This window comes from Phocoena phocoena, chromosome 2 (genome assembly GCF_963924675.1).
Source record: "Phocoena phocoena chromosome 2, mPhoPho1.1, whole genome shotgun sequence".
Taxonomy (NCBI): domain Eukaryota; kingdom Metazoa; phylum Chordata; class Mammalia; order Artiodactyla; family Phocoenidae; genus Phocoena; species Phocoena phocoena.
Genome location: NC_089220.1, coordinates 43,940,514 through 43,955,797, shown reverse-complemented (window position 1 = coordinate 43,955,797; position 15,284 = coordinate 43,940,514). Strand labels below are relative to the sequence as shown.

Sequence of the window (15,284 nt, the reverse complement as noted above, 5' to 3'; positions counted from 1 at the left end):
TCATATCTAAGAACTCTGCCTAATACCAGGTCACAAAGATTCTCTCATGTTTTCTTCTAAGCGTTTTATAGTTTTATGCTTTACATTTCAGATCAATGGCCCCTTTTGAGTTAACTTTGCAAGGGTATTGCCTAGAACAGAGGTCTTTTTTTGCATATGAATATCATTTGTTGAAAACATTATTCTTTCTTCGTTGAATTGCATTTGCACCTTTTTCTATACTTACAAAAACATCCTTCTGGGTTTTTGGTTGGTTTTAATTTGATTAGTGTTTTCATGGTATTTCTCTTTTTATCCTTTTGCTTTTAACCACCTATGTCACGTTTAAAGTGGGTTTCTTGTAGACAGTACATATTTGGCTCTTGTTTTATTATCCATTCTGACAATGTCTATGTTTTCATTGTGTATTCAGATCATTTGCATTTAATGTAAATATTGATATGTTTTAGATGTACATCTATCATTTTACTATTTGTTTTCTGTTTGTTTCTCTGTTTTTCATTCCACTGTTTCCCTTCCTGCTTTGTTTGGGATACTTTGATTTTTTTCTAGTATTCCATGTTAAATTATTTTTACTATGTCTCTTGGTAAATTTTTTCAGTGGTTGCTCTTGGAATTACAGTACACAGACATACTTAACTTTTTACAATCTACTTACTACTTCAAGTGAACTGTAGAAACCTTAGTGGCATATAAGTTCCTTTAACCTCCCCACTTTTGATTGAGTTGTCAAATATATTAGACATGTGATAATTTTTGTTTTCAACCCTCATACATATATTTTGAAATCTAAGAGAAAAGATAATCTAAAATATTTGTCCACATATTTACCAGATCTGTTGCTCTTCCTTCAATCCTCATATTCCAGGCTGCCCTCTTGTATCATTTCTCTTCATCTGAAATTAGTCCTTTAGCATTTCTTTTAGAGCAAGACTGTTAGCAGTGAATTCTCTTAGTTTTCCTGTATCTGAAAATGTCTTTATTTCACCTTCATTTTTGAAGGATATTTCTGGATATGGAATTCTGGCTTGATAGTTCTTTTCTTTCCCCACCACTTTAACAATGTTATTTTATATCCTTTTGACATGCATGGTTTCTGATGAGAAATCTGCAGTTATTCAAATCATTGTTTCCCTTGTGTGAAATGTGTTGTTTTTCTCTGGCTGCTTTCAAGATTTTTTATTTGTCTTTAGTTTTCAGCAGTTTGATTATGATGTATCTGGGCATGACTTTCTTTGAGTTTAACCTCCTTGGGATTTACTGAGTATCTCGAATCTGAAAGATTATGTCTTTCACAAAATTTGGAAGCTTCCTGACATTATTTCTTTAAGTAGTTTTTCTGCCCCACCTTCTTTCTCTTCTCCTTCTGGGATTCTGATGACACCAATGTTAGACCTTTTGATATTGTCCCACAGGTGCCTAAACTCTGTACATTTTTCTCAATATTTTTTCTCTTTGTTTAAATTGTATAATTTCTCTTGATCTGTCTTCAAGTTCACCCAGTCGAGGAGTAATAGGAATTTGCTCCCAACCTTTGGAACCACAGCTCCTCTGATTAGTGAGAAGTGTTCCCCTTCCTCAGAGCTATAGGGACCTGCCCAGCTGCCACTGCTGTAACTGTGCTGCTGCTGGCACAGTATTGCCCGGTGCCCAGGGAAGGAAAGAAGGGAAAACATCCTGGGGATTTCCTCTGCTCTCCCCAGTCCGTACAAGTTCCTTTTCCTGCCCTTTGGACTAGGAAAAAGGGAGGCGGCCGGGCTTTTCTTGGAGTTCTTTCTGTCCTTACTTGGTATGTGCTTTTGGGTTTCAGGCTTCCTTTGAGTCCAGGCCAGGTAATCCTGGAAGGGGAAAAGGGATAAACTCACTGCGGATTTGGTGGAACTTAAGAATTCTGCTTTCTTCCTTCAATCCTCTTTCTACCATTTACTTTTCAGAGTCTTCAGATAGTTGTTCTAGGTCTTCTGTTCAGAAATTATAGTTGTGTGCAGTGAGAGAGACAGAATAGAATACGATGACTACATCTTCCCTAGAACCAGAACTCTGTTATGTTTTACTTTATGTCAGATATCTCATTTAATCTTAAACAGCTGTGAAAGATAGTTCATACCAATTTCATTGATGAGGAGACCAGACACAGGTAATTAAGTGATTTCCCCAAAATCATAGAGGTAATACATGGTGGAAAAAATCCAAAATCTAAGCCAGAAGTGTCTTGTTTCAAAGTTCATGAAGTTTTTACTTTCAAGTAATTGCTCCTAATATGCTCCTTTTTTTTTCTACTTGGTAATAGCTGTTAAGGTATACACCAAAAATTGGAATAGAACCAGTCAATTATAATGTTTTTGAGCCAAGCTTATTTAAACCATTTCTGTTACGAATTTTTGCAGGATTTGAAGATGCTAATAGTTAGTCAAATCTAATTAATTTTATTCAGCAAATATTCTGTATTAGCTATGCATCGTGCTGTGGGATTTCGAATTAATTCAGAGATAGAGAGCCTATCCTCAGGATGCTTCTGGGCTTCTCAGAAAGATTTATAAATGAAGATAACAAGTTCAATAAAATAATGTTAAAAGAGATTAAAAATAAAATGCAATGGAAATTTGAGGAAGGAGAGATTAGTAGTAGTAGTACTACTACTACTACTGCTACTACTATGAAGACATATTTCCACCTACAAAATTTTAAAGGTATCAAATAATATGTATATTTACACATGAGACAGAACCACAGAAGCGTTCCTTGTAACAGCGCTTATCCCCAAGTGATTTCCTACAGTGTCACAAACGGTAGTTTTATCATTTATGTCTGTGTGCTTCGCCTCAACCTCCCAAACAGCATTTTTTACACTAATATCAATGTAAATTTATTTATTTATTTTTGGCTGCATTGGGTCTTTGTTGCTGTGCACGGGCTTTCTCTAGTTGTGGCGAGCGGGGGCTACTCTTCGTTGCGATGCGCGGGCTTCTCATTGCGGCGGCTTCTCTTGCGGTGGAGCACGGGCTCTAGGCGCGCGGGCTTCAGGAGTTGTGGCATGCGAGCTCAGTAGTTATGGCTCACGGGCTCTAGATCGCAGGCTCAGTAGTGGTGGCTTAGTTGCTCCACGGCATGTGGGATATTCCCGGACTAGGGATCGAACCTGTGTTCCCTACATTGGCAGGTGGATTCCCAACCACTGCACCACCAGGGAAGTCCCTCAATGTAAATTTAAAACAATCTATTTGGGAGAGATTTAAATAAACCAAAGTGTTCACAAATGGTTTATTGGTAACCAAGGTTTAAAGAGTCAGAAATGACCCTTCACGAGTTATACTTTAACATTTAGAACTTTAAGTTAAAAATGCATATTTTTCTGTTTTCAATAGAAAAGAAACATTTGTTTGCATAGGAATTCATGAAGGCGACCCAACGTGGAAAAAGAACTATTCACTTTGGCCATGGGGTTCTTGTGACAAATTAGTTTCTTCGGAGATTGTATTCAACCCTGAGGAGTGGATTAAACTTACGAGAAACATCTATAACTGGACTGAAGACTATGGAAGGTATGGAGAGCAGTTATGGTTTTCATCAGTGTATAGCCATTTTGTGTGCCTAAACAACTTACTAAATTTTGAGATGCCTTTTAATTATTTGATGTATTTTGTGGTTTTTTATTACTAGTTAATATTGTTATTTGCTGCCCACAGAGTATTGTAATAGAGGAAGAGAACATACGTTTCTTGTCCTCAGGCTTGGAGATGGAGGAAGGGCGGTGGTGGTTGATTGGGCACCACAGTAGTTAAACGTGTGCCACCGTCCACCTCCAGCTGTTGTAATGCTACACGGTCCACCATCCTGTAGCTTAGAGCCTAAAAGTGGAAGAGATTTATTAACTGCAACAGAGCTTTAAAAGGCACTCACCCTGTTGCCCGTGATAGTTTCCACCTGCATAAACTCATATTTTTTTTCCTTCAAGAATGGCAGATCACTTCTCTGTAGGGAAGCCTGGGATTTGAGTAACTTTTTCTTCAGTTGTTTGTCATCAGCCTTGGTCTGTCGTTTTGGGCATGATTAGTCTTCCTGGAAGCATTTCTACCTAGACTTGACTCTCTCCCATATGGAAGATGAGTCACCATCTGAAGATAGGTGTCTCCATTGCCTGTTTTTTAAATTATGAATTATTCAAAGATTAGATAATTATTGCTTATAATTTAAGAACAACAGTCAAGATCCTATGAACAAATGGTACCAAAGTTTTTTGAGTCAATATGAGCAAATAGACCACATTGCTGTGCACCAGCGAGAGCTGGATAAGTAGTTCTACCTCAGAGTACTCTGTGACGGGAATTCCCTGGCAGTCAAGTGGTTAGGACTCCGCGCTTTCACTGCCGTGGCCCAGGTTCAATCCCTGGTCAGAGAACTAAGATCCCACAAGCTGCACGGTGCGGCCAAAAAAAAGTACTCTGTGACCATTGTGAGGAAAAGTTAGAAAATCACCTGTTCTCCAGACAGCTAACAACAGTACAGGTACATGGCATCACTCATTATCTCCATGCTGGCAAAATAGATACATAATAAAAGAAATTTTAATTAAGTGAAAAAAAATCAGCAAATGGTTCAGCCAGTGTTTTTGGAGCAGCATCCTAGCTCCAGCAATGATTTATCCAAGCCGGGAGTCCCCTCTCTTTACAGCTCAGTGGCTCTTAGCTGTGTCCATAGAGTGACCCAGGCCTCACCCTTGCCCCATCGCCCACCTGACAGTTCTTAGGAACAGCTGGCTCCCCAAATGCCTCCAGCCTCTTCCCACTAATCTTTAGTTTGCCCGCATGGGGCACTGGGGCTCGTTATGCAGAATAAGAATACATTTACCCAAACCTCAAATTCCTAATGATCAAATTTTTCTAGGAGAATAAGTTTGTTATTTTGGTCTCTATCAGTACTTCAGGATGCAGCCTATTTTATTTGCCCTGTAAGGTTATAAAACAAGAATTACATGTCCACAGCGATAAAGGTAGCTAGCAGAAACATGTTACCGTTTTCTTGTAACTGCAGGTTTGCTCCATCTTCCTGGGAATCTGTGGCCAATGAAGAGATGTGGCAAGCCAGGTGAATAATGTACACGTGTGTGTTTGCAGTCTGTTTGTAATGCAGCAGAAGAGCCTCTGGCGCTTTTCACCTGGGGAGTAGTGGTGCGTGGGGATCATAAAAATAATACTTATGAGCAATTATTTTGTTTGAGGCATTGTACTAATCATTACCCGTGCATAATCTCATTTCATCCTCACGATAACCTGTGAAGAAGTTATTATTATCCCCGTTTTACAGAAGAACGAACCGGAGGTAGAGAGGTTACTTGTCCAAGGCCACATAGTTCTACCAGTAGAGTCCAAAACTCACATCTGTCTGACTCTGGAACATTCCTAATTCCTATGCTCTCCTATCTCAACTAAACCAAAGTGAGTGTAATTGATTGAGGAGAAGTTGATAATTACAACCCTGTCTCCATGTGTAATGTGCTAGTTAATTATTTAAGCACTTATTGAAGACTTCCTAGAGACCAGGCACTGTGCTAGGCATGGAAGCTACACATATGAATATGACACAGTTCCTACTCTCACGGAGCTCAGTCTAGTGGAACAGACAGACATGTTCAAAGAGATCTGACTCTTCATAGATACTGTACTTTCCTGTTGTTCCTGTGTGGAACAAACACTTCATGGTGACGCTCTTGACTCTCTGGGTTCCTGTCATTCTTTTAAAATACTCAAAACATCTAACACTAACAGACTTTGGCCTAAATATTAATGTAAAAGTCTTAAGTGATGCAGACAGGGGTACCAAGTATGAAGTGCTTCCTCCAGTAAAAATGCGTTGATGCCCACTCTGGGCCAGGGACTGTGCTTTGCACCAAGAATTGAGTTAGGGTGTAAAGGGCTTACATACATTTAAAGAGGTTTTTTTAAAAAATTGTCAAGAGGGACTTCCCTGGTGGTCCAGTGGCTGGGGCTTTGCCTTCTGGTGCGGGGGGTGCGGGTTCGATCCCTGGTTGGGGAGCTGGGATCCCGCATGCCTTGCGGCCAAAGGGCCAAAGCGTAAAGCAGGGGCAACGTTGTGACAGATGCAATAAAGACTTTGAAAGTGGTCCACATTAAAAAAATCTTAAAAAAAAAAATTGCTAAGAAATGGTTCTTGACAAAACAACAATTACAAAAAAGATACAGTTTTTGCAGTAGTGTTTTTGAAAAATTTAGCAAATTGCATATTGCAAGTTATCAGCCCAGTTATAGGAACAAATAGTCGCTTTGAAGAACTAATCAAAGATACACCGAATGTCTCCACAATTCCTCACTGTGATTGAATGCGGGAAAGCTGGGGGAGAAATCACATAAAAGAAGAAAGCAGGTCATTATTCAGGTAGGTATTGATTTAATTGGTGTGCTGACTACAATTTGGATGAGTTCATGTGGTCAAAGAGTCCAGGCATCTTTGAAGAAGTGGTCACACATGGCATGAACTGTCGCGATGGGTACCTTCAGGGATATGCTGACGAACTCAGCAAGTCTCCGCCTCCTAGCCGCTCTTGCATAATGAAGTGTACATCTGGAGGGAAGGTGATGTACAGTAGGGATGATGAACATAAGCTTTTTTCTAAGATTTGGCACTAGGTGTGAGTGCAGTGTCTTGGGGTGGTGGGGGAGGATTACCGTTGGTTCAGAGTAAACCATTAATACGAGAGAAGTGAAAAGAATACAATAAATGGTTTTGTATGTTCCTAATCAATGGAAAAGTCTGGCAGATTTAGCTTTGAATGTAAAATTGACATGAACACCCTCCCACTCCCAGGATGAAAACACCGTTCTTCATCTTTAACCTGGCAGAAACTACAAGTTTGCCTTCAAATGTGAAAGCTCAGCTCTACACTCACGCGTATGACGTATGTTGTACTTTTACATACATAAATTTATTTGGTGGGAGGGTGGTGGCTGTTTGGGATGGAGAAAGGGTGTATCACAGTAGAGTTTTTACTTTTCTGTTTCCAGCTTTATTTGGCATTATAAAGCAGTATAAATGGAAAAATAGTCATGTGTATCACAAATAATATCTAAAGTGGCTGTGGTCCGCAGATTAATGAAAGGAGTTCATGTCCTAATCTCCAGAACCTATGAATATATGGCCTTACGTGGCAAAGGGCACTTTGCAGATGTGATTAAGGATCTTGGGGTGGGGAGATTATCCTGGATTATCCGGGTGGGCCCAACGTAATCACAAGGGTCCTTAGAAGAAGGAGGCAGGAAGGTCAGAGTCAGAGAAGGAGATGTGGCATTGCAAGCAGAGGTCAGAGAGAAAGACTTAAAAGATTGCCACACGTACGACCTGAAAGATGGAGGAAGGGGCCACAAGTTTGGGAGTGCAGGCAGCCTCTGGAAGCTGGAAAGGGCAAAGAAATAGATTCCAGAGCCTCCAGAAGGAACACAGCCCTGCTGATTTTACAAAAACCTTCATTTTTATGACTTTTGACCCCTAGAAGTATTCGATAATACATTTATATTGTTTCAAGCCACTACATTTGTGGTGATTAGTTACAACAGCAATAGGAAACTAATATGATGGCTTTATTTAAAAAAAGAAACAAGTTTTGATGGGTTGCCCTCTACGCAAAATCATGACCCTGGCTGCACTTGAAATGATCGGGCCATGGCTGATTGGGATTTCTTTTTTTTTAATTAATTAATTTTTATTTATTTATTTTTGGCTGCGTTGGGTCTTCGTTGCTGTGCGCAGGCTTTCTCTAGTTGCGGCAAGCGGGGGCTACTCTTCGTTGCAGTGCACAGGCTTCTCATTGTGGTGGCTTCTCTTGTTGTGGAGCACGGGCTCTAAGGCGTGCGGGCTTCAGTAGCTGTGGCACTCGGGCTCAGTGGTTGTGGCTCGCGGGCTGTAGAGCGCAGGCTTAGTAGTTGTGATACACGGGCTTAGTTGCTCTGGGGCATGTGGGATCTTCCTGAACCAGGGCTTGAACCCGTATCCCCTGCATTGGCAGGCGGATTCTTAACCACTGTGCCACCAGGGAAGCCCTGGTTGGGATTTTATGAGAGAGATAAAGGGTCATGGAGAGTGGCTCTGTCTTCTGATGTGGCCCCAGGAAACCAAACAGCCTTCACATCCAGCCACACTGAGGCTCTTGCTTAGCTGGTCCTCTGTGATGGCAAGGGGAGTCCAGAGCAGAGGCTTGCTTTGCTGTAGCACTATGTTAACAAGTCCCTGCTTTTCTGAGATTTATAGCACTGGGCTGTTCATCACCTTCAGAGATAGTCTTGGAGCCTGCTGTGTAGGAAATAGACATCCTGGCGAAGGCCAATAAGAACAGAGCCCAGGAGCTGTATGTCTAAGCAAGTGAGGAGGTATTTCTGCTGTCTCTGCGCTGCTGTAGATCTACTCAGCCAGGGCATTTGTTTGCATGATGTCCAATTGGTATGACAGATTTTGCTCCTCACTTTTGTGCTCATTGGTCCATTGTTTATTCATTTATTCATTCACTCACGGAGCACTTATGGAGCACCCAGTCTGTACCAAATACTGTGATGGAGACAATCAGGAATATTCCCGCTGTCAAAGAGGCACAAGCTAGAGAGAGAGGTGGAAGATAAGGCCCTCAGTGAATTCAGTCGCGAGAGTTACGAGAGGTTTGCAGAGGTGCAGTGGGAGCAGAGAGCAGCACGTGAGTACAGCCTTCTGGGGAGGGGCTGGTGAGGAAGGGAGGGAAGGCTTCTAGAGGAGATGTCACCGCAGTGTCATCCTGAAAGATCAGAAGGGACTGGCCAGGCAGATGTGGGGCAGGGTAGCGAGAAAGTGGGGCAGGGCGGACAGTCCGTAACGACGGAACCACAGGGACAAAGGTGGAAACCTCCTAGGTGCCCACTCAAGGGCAGCCAGGGACTAGTTATAGGAAACAGCATGCTGGAGTTCTGTCTGGCAGTCAGGAGGTCCAGGTTCAAGGCCTGCTCCACCATTCACTGTCAACTGTGAGCCAGTTAACCTTTCCAGACCTCTATTTTTTCTTTAAAAAGAAAAGTGGACTGTAAACTTTATAGATTATCTCTCATATCCTGGTCATATCCGGTTCATCTCTAATACCCTGTATAATTCTGTGAAAAACAAGTAGTATTTAGTTGGGAGAAATCTGAGACTTAACTAATATTTTATATTCTCATCAGTGATCTGTTCCATGGTCAGTTGTTAGGCCACCACTGAAGCTAATTCATGGATTTATTGTCCCTTTGGGCCTGTAAGCATTACTCTGTTCAGTGAACACAAGTCTGTAGCAGTCTATAGGTATCTCCTTCACATATGTCTCCAGATGTGTGACACCATTTGCAAGACAAATGAGGCCAAGTACTCCATGGGTCAACACAAATCAGCCCCTAGTACAGGTTTTTCAAGAACAGTCTTGTTAGCTATAAAAGATATTTTTGTTATTATTAAATTATCCTGCTCAATAGCTTATACAGGACATTAAGTTCAGGTGTAGTGGGAGAGCAAGAATGATCTTTGTTATCTTTAGGAATACATGTGATACATTGAAGATTTCCCCCGCAAGACAGAATACGTTCCACTAACACTAATGTCACAGTGATACACGCCTAGAGGGGGAAATGTAATTCCACATGATGAGAAATGACTCTTAGCTTCTTAAGATACAGCACATGTGGCCTAATGGGCCATCCAGAATGAGTCGATGTTCTAGAAAAGGGTAGCGTAGTTGTTCTGATGTCTGCAGACTGAAGCAGGGAGGTCATGAGCTGCCTCTTATTCTCTTGAGCCATTGGGAAATGAAGTGCTAGCGTCTGTCTTGCACTCCAGAACCTTATCAGGATTTTGAAAACTTGGGGAAGAAAAGAACCTGAGCAGTTCCTGAGCACCTACTTTGTTCCGGGCAGCCTGCCATGCAGTTTACAGATGTCCCTCATCAGAGGGAGGCTTGGGAAGAGGAGCAACGGATAGGGAAAAAAAAAAGCCAAAAACTATGAGGAAAGGTAGAGAAGCTTTGAATATTTTACCAAGAAAATAAACGGGTAGGAGGCTGACTCAATAGCTTTGATGTCTATGAAAGTGCAAGGTGACTCTCCTATTTTATGGAGTGAAGAGAACTAAGGGGAAAATAGCTTTAAAAGGCAGCTTGAGGCCTGAGGGTTATTAAATATCAAAATGACATATCACATGCGGATTGGGGACTTTTTCATGGGGATGTTGTTTTGAAACAGATTAGGTAGGCATTTGTCTGCTCTGGAGTAGGGGTTGGGGAAATAGATAATGTAATTGGGTCCCTTTCAACTGGATGATGTAATGAGTGTAGTTCTAATTCAGAAAGCCCTTGTCCCTGGAGAAAGCACCATTGCTTGTCCTGTGCTCTCCTGGAGGCTACTGGTTAACTCAAGTGCCTGTGGATCTGACTCCAATTTGATAATCCCCAAGAAGGCTGTGAAATTCCCAAATATGCAAGTATAATATTCTGTTTTGTAGATTTGCATCTACTTTTTGGTTTATTTGTTAAATTTTGATGTTTTTCCTCTGGAAAAATCAGTATTAAAGATTCTAACTCTATCCAATTAATACTATCTCTGATATTGAAAAACAAAACTCTGAATTCCTGTGGGCAAAGTTTTAACTATGAAAATTGTAATTTTAGGACACTGTGAAGATTTTCAATATCTCACTTTAAGGATGTCTCTTAAATTCTGTTATGCCCAGTCTGTTTGATGCTGGATTTGTTTGATGTGTTTTATTGTCACTATTGTTATTACTGTTGTTTATAATATAGGGAGAAATTTTTGTAAAAATGAGGGACAACATTTAAATTTCTTCAAGTTCTTTTTCCGTGCAGTTTTCTAAAGAAAGCTATCTTTTTCTCCTATAGCTAAATTTAGAGTTTCATCCTTTCTGCCTGTTGAGTAAATAGCTTTCCATGAATTAGAACTAAATCCCTTTCTCAGAACATCTTTCTGGAGGAACAGCATTTTGTCCTGACACAGTGTGTCTTAGGTTCCCTCTGCAACATCCAAAAAACCCCAGAAGCAGTTTCAGATGAAGCACATTGGCCTCCTGCTACTGTAATAATTATAGTAGCATCCTTGCATTTTCTGCATGGCCTAGCAACAATTAGATTTTTACTGTAGGCTGGTTGGATTTTTTTTTCTTGTGTTAATTTCTCTGTGTTTTCTGTTTTTTTTTTTTTTTGAAAAAAGTCAAGGGATAACAATGGAATACCAACATTTTTGCTGTCTTCCAGCTTTATAAGGAGATTGTCTATTTACGAAAGGAACATCCAGTGAACTGGCATAAGAACTATGCCATTGCCTGTGAACGGATGCTGCGCCTTCGGGAAAGAGGTGCAGACCCTGAAGTCTTGTTATCTGAAACCATCAGACACTTCCGTCTCTACACTCAGAAGGCCCAGAATGATCCACAGCTGGCCGATATTTCAGTTGCTCTGAAACACCTAAGAAAAGAACTGCAAAGTCTGAGAAATATGAAAAATGGCTGAGACAGCAAACTGTGAAAAACCTGCTTGGCGTTTGGCTTCCAAAATCTAAAAGTTTTTCATCCAAGAAAAGAAACAGCATAAAAAAATGGGGGCCTAAGTCATCTCCCAGATATAAGTACATGGTGCAGCCGTACTGTTTCGGGGGAGGGGGGGTGGTTAGAGACTGAGATGTGCTATTTATGCAAATACTATTTAGCCCATGTTACTGAATTAGCATTTCAGCAAGAATATTTTGAAAAATCTTCCTAATTCCACAGTCTTTCACCAAATGAGTTGCTTGATGAGATTCTAGAAGAGAATGAACTGTTTTCATATACTTAAAATATTGACCATGAATCTTAAAGGCCCTGCTTATTGGGATTGGGATTGAAATTAAATTCTTCAAACATTAATACCATACCAAAGACATTCTTTGTTTTCGAGAAGTGAAATCATTTTTTTTAAGAATGAATCTTGTTATGCTTCAAGTTAGAATACTGTTGGTTTTTTGTTTTTTTTTTTTTTTGAGTAGCTGTGGTTGTTACATAATCTCACACTTCAAACTAAATACCAACCAAATGGTATTTTGAAAAGGTTAGGGTTTTATTGTCTTAGATCATTCTCTGAAATCACTAAAAAATTAAGCTAATTGTTGTTTGCTTTTTTTTTCGGTTGCTTAAACTGATTGGCAAGTAAAAAGGATTTTGTCTTTCCTTAATTAATTTTATATTCATGTTTTACTTCCATTTGGGCTCATAAATCTGGGCCCAATAATTAGTCCTGCTGCCAAAATGCGAAAAAAAAAAAAGGGCAGGGGCTCGGGGGGTGTGGGGAAGTGGTTCAATAAATTCATTTCTGTTACAAGCATCTTTTATACATATTACTAAAGAGAACATAGTAAGAAATGCAAATAATAGTTCTTTATTTTATTATGACAGTTAATTAATAGCAACCTGTTTTAATGAATAAAGTCACTCAGAGTCCTTCAGCACTTCCTAAGTAGAGGCCTGAATCTGTAGGGATTCTTTTCCCCCCAATTGTATAGCTCCTAGACTCCAAGAACTATATAGGCCCCTGTATAGAAATGCTCACTAATGAAGAGGGAGGGCTAGAAGCTTGTCTGCATTCAAAGATCACTGGTGAGTCATTCAGCAAGAAAAGGCCCCTTACCAGGAATAGTCACAGTTCCGTGGCATTGTACTAGCAAAAGGGTCTGATCAAAGGTCTCCTGTGGAGCTTGCATGGTTCCCTTTCATACTACGACCATAATTAAAACCACTAATTCTCTTTTAAAATGCTGCAGGATGCCATGTAGGCATCTGTCTGGAGTGTCCTTTGTGATGTCATAAGCTGTTAAGGACCAGTGCCGAGGGCTTTTGAGTGAAATGCCAGTCATGAAGGTGCTTCAAGACAAGGGTGCCTCTAAAAGCTTGACAGGGCCTTGACTGCACAATTCGAGCTGGATTTGCCCCTTGTCAGCTGCCAGTAAATAAATCTCAAAGGGGGAAAAGCTGAAGTTTCATTACCTGATCCATGGGGCTTTGTTGGTTTTGGCATCACACAGGGGAAGCTCTTGCCCCTCCATTCTCTGGACTTGAAGATGTCCATTGGAGCCTGCAGTGCCTGGACGGGGTTCAGAGCGGAACCTTTTGAAGAGTGTCAATAGTTGTAACAGTTCAGCTGTTAGGAAGACAAATAAATGGAGGAGCTCATTAATCCGCTTTTGGCTCTCGGTGCCTTTTGCCCTTTTATCACAGCCTTATTAGGCTCCTACTCATCTTGAACCAGAAAAAAATGAATTGAAGTTGTTGAGTACTAATTGGCAAAGACTTTTAATCATGGGCCAAGAACTTTCACTGACTTGAAAGTAACTTCTCCACAGGGAAGAACCAAAAACCTGGTTTACCTTAAAACAAAAACCTGTTGGAGTGCAGTGTGGTGTAAAAATTTAAGGAAGCATTGATAAATTGTCTAAGTTGATCCATTTGAAAGAATTATATAAGATGATGATTTCCACTTTCCTTTAAAAAGAGTACAATAAAATTCATATATGCCTTCCCTGGAAATGCACTGTCTTTATTATTTCAGAAAAGAGATTGCATGCGTATGTGAGATGATCATATTGGTTTTGAACATCTGCATATTGTATATGGAATAATATGTAAATATTATTACAGCATCTACATACACATCTGGTGTTGGAGTAATAGTTCCTATTTATGGCCTTAAGAATGGAAAATAAGGGCCTCTTTTTGAAAATATCTGCATTTTAAATGTGTCGATAATGTGGACACACATATTCAGCATATGCCTGAATATGCTTTGCGTATTGACTGTTGTCTGATGGTACATAGATTATTCTGTATTTGTGCATCAGTGGCTTTGGACCACTCTCTGTTTGAGAAGGCAATGATATGATGGCCCACAGTAGACAGGATCATAATCATTTAAATTTCCAAAAAACCAGCAGTGAATGAAAAAAGAGCAAACTGAGCTGAGATTTTGGGATGTTGGGCTTCATTCCCAGATCAACTACTTTTTGAAGAATTCTTTCCTTTCTACTGTGTGAGGTTAAACAAGTTGCTTTCTTTTCCTTTCTCTTACTTCTCCTTGGCTAGTACACAAACACCATAAGATCTGACAGAAGGGGTATCCTTTAGTCTAACCCCCAACATGGAAGAGGATGTGAAGGAGGTGACTTCTGCACGTTTTGGCTGGCATTCTCATAGCAGTGTCCCTGGAGTGCCGAGGCTTGGCAGGATGACAGGAACCCTGCAAGGCCAAGTTCTGCCTGGACTTTGGCCTGAGGAGCAAGTGGGAGCCAGCAAAACTGTCTGCCTCTCCACATGCTGTGGTGCCCTCCTGCCCGGCACCGAGGCTGGCACACACCAGAGAGTGAGTGGAGAGGGAGATTGTGGCTTCCATGTTCCCTAACAAACCGCCCCAGCCCTGTTCCCGATGATGGAGGTATGCTTGCTTCTTGCTGTTGACTTTCCTCTTCTCTTTGTTTTTTCAAAGGATCCTTTTTTTTTTTTAATACTTTTGTTCTATGACTCAAAATGCAGCCAAAATAGAAGTGAGTCAATGACTAGTGTCCTATTTTGAAGTCTTCTAATAGAAATTGTGAAATGTTATTTCTGCCTATATTCGTAGTCCTTTCTAATGACAGAACCATGATGTTTAGCCTTTATTATACTTAAATAAAGCCATTTTGAGTGTTAGGATTATTTGTATGATACCCTGCTGATTTCTTTAAGTCATCAGATTAGGATATGAAGAGTAGTTTTTTAATTTATATTTTGAAAGTTAAACAGTGTGTGAGTCCTTTTTCATAGTTCCTACCAATATCCCTCAGAATTTAGAAATGTTAATACTTTTAATATTCAGGACAAAAAGTTAACACCAAAGATTTTTTTTAAAAAGTGGATCCTATTACAGCAAATCCTTTTACTCTGTTTTAATTCTGGTATATTCTGTAAAAGCACCAATGTAGAGTATTACTTAAAATTCTGCTCTTCTAACTGGCTCCAAGCCCTATGGTTCGGTAAAGAAAAAAAACTCAAACTCAGTAAGAGATTCACACTGCTTTGTTCACCCTCATATTTTGCTGTGAATGCAAACCCATTCTAAGGCTTATACTCACAAACAAATAAGTAATGTTTCCAGGGATTCTGGAAACATCTAAAGGCCAAGATCTTGGCACAGCATTACAGAGCAAACAGGGAGCTAAAGCTTTAGCCGCGATCATATTCAATGAAGACGTCATTGTCAGTACCCTCTAAAGGTC

At 40.3% G+C, this 15,284-nt stretch overlaps 1 protein-coding gene across 1 annotated transcript in view; it reads left to right on the top strand.

The window, feature by feature from the left end:
* TMEM260 (transmembrane protein 260) overlaps window positions 1–11,977 on the top strand; it is a 58,869-nt gene extending 46,892 nt beyond the window's left edge. Inside the window, exons 13-16 of the mRNA XM_065871864.1 lie at window positions 3,366–3,542; window positions 5,032–5,085; window positions 6,823–6,913; window positions 11,264–11,977. Of these exons, the coding sequence (XP_065727936.1) occupies window positions 3,366–3,542; window positions 5,032–5,085; window positions 6,823–6,913; window positions 11,264–11,518 (577 nt within the window). The 3' untranslated portion in view covers window positions 11,519–11,977. The remainder of the gene's footprint in view (window positions 1–3,365; window positions 3,543–5,031; window positions 5,086–6,822; window positions 6,914–11,263) is intronic.
* Window positions 11,978–15,284: the final 3,307 nt, after the last annotated feature.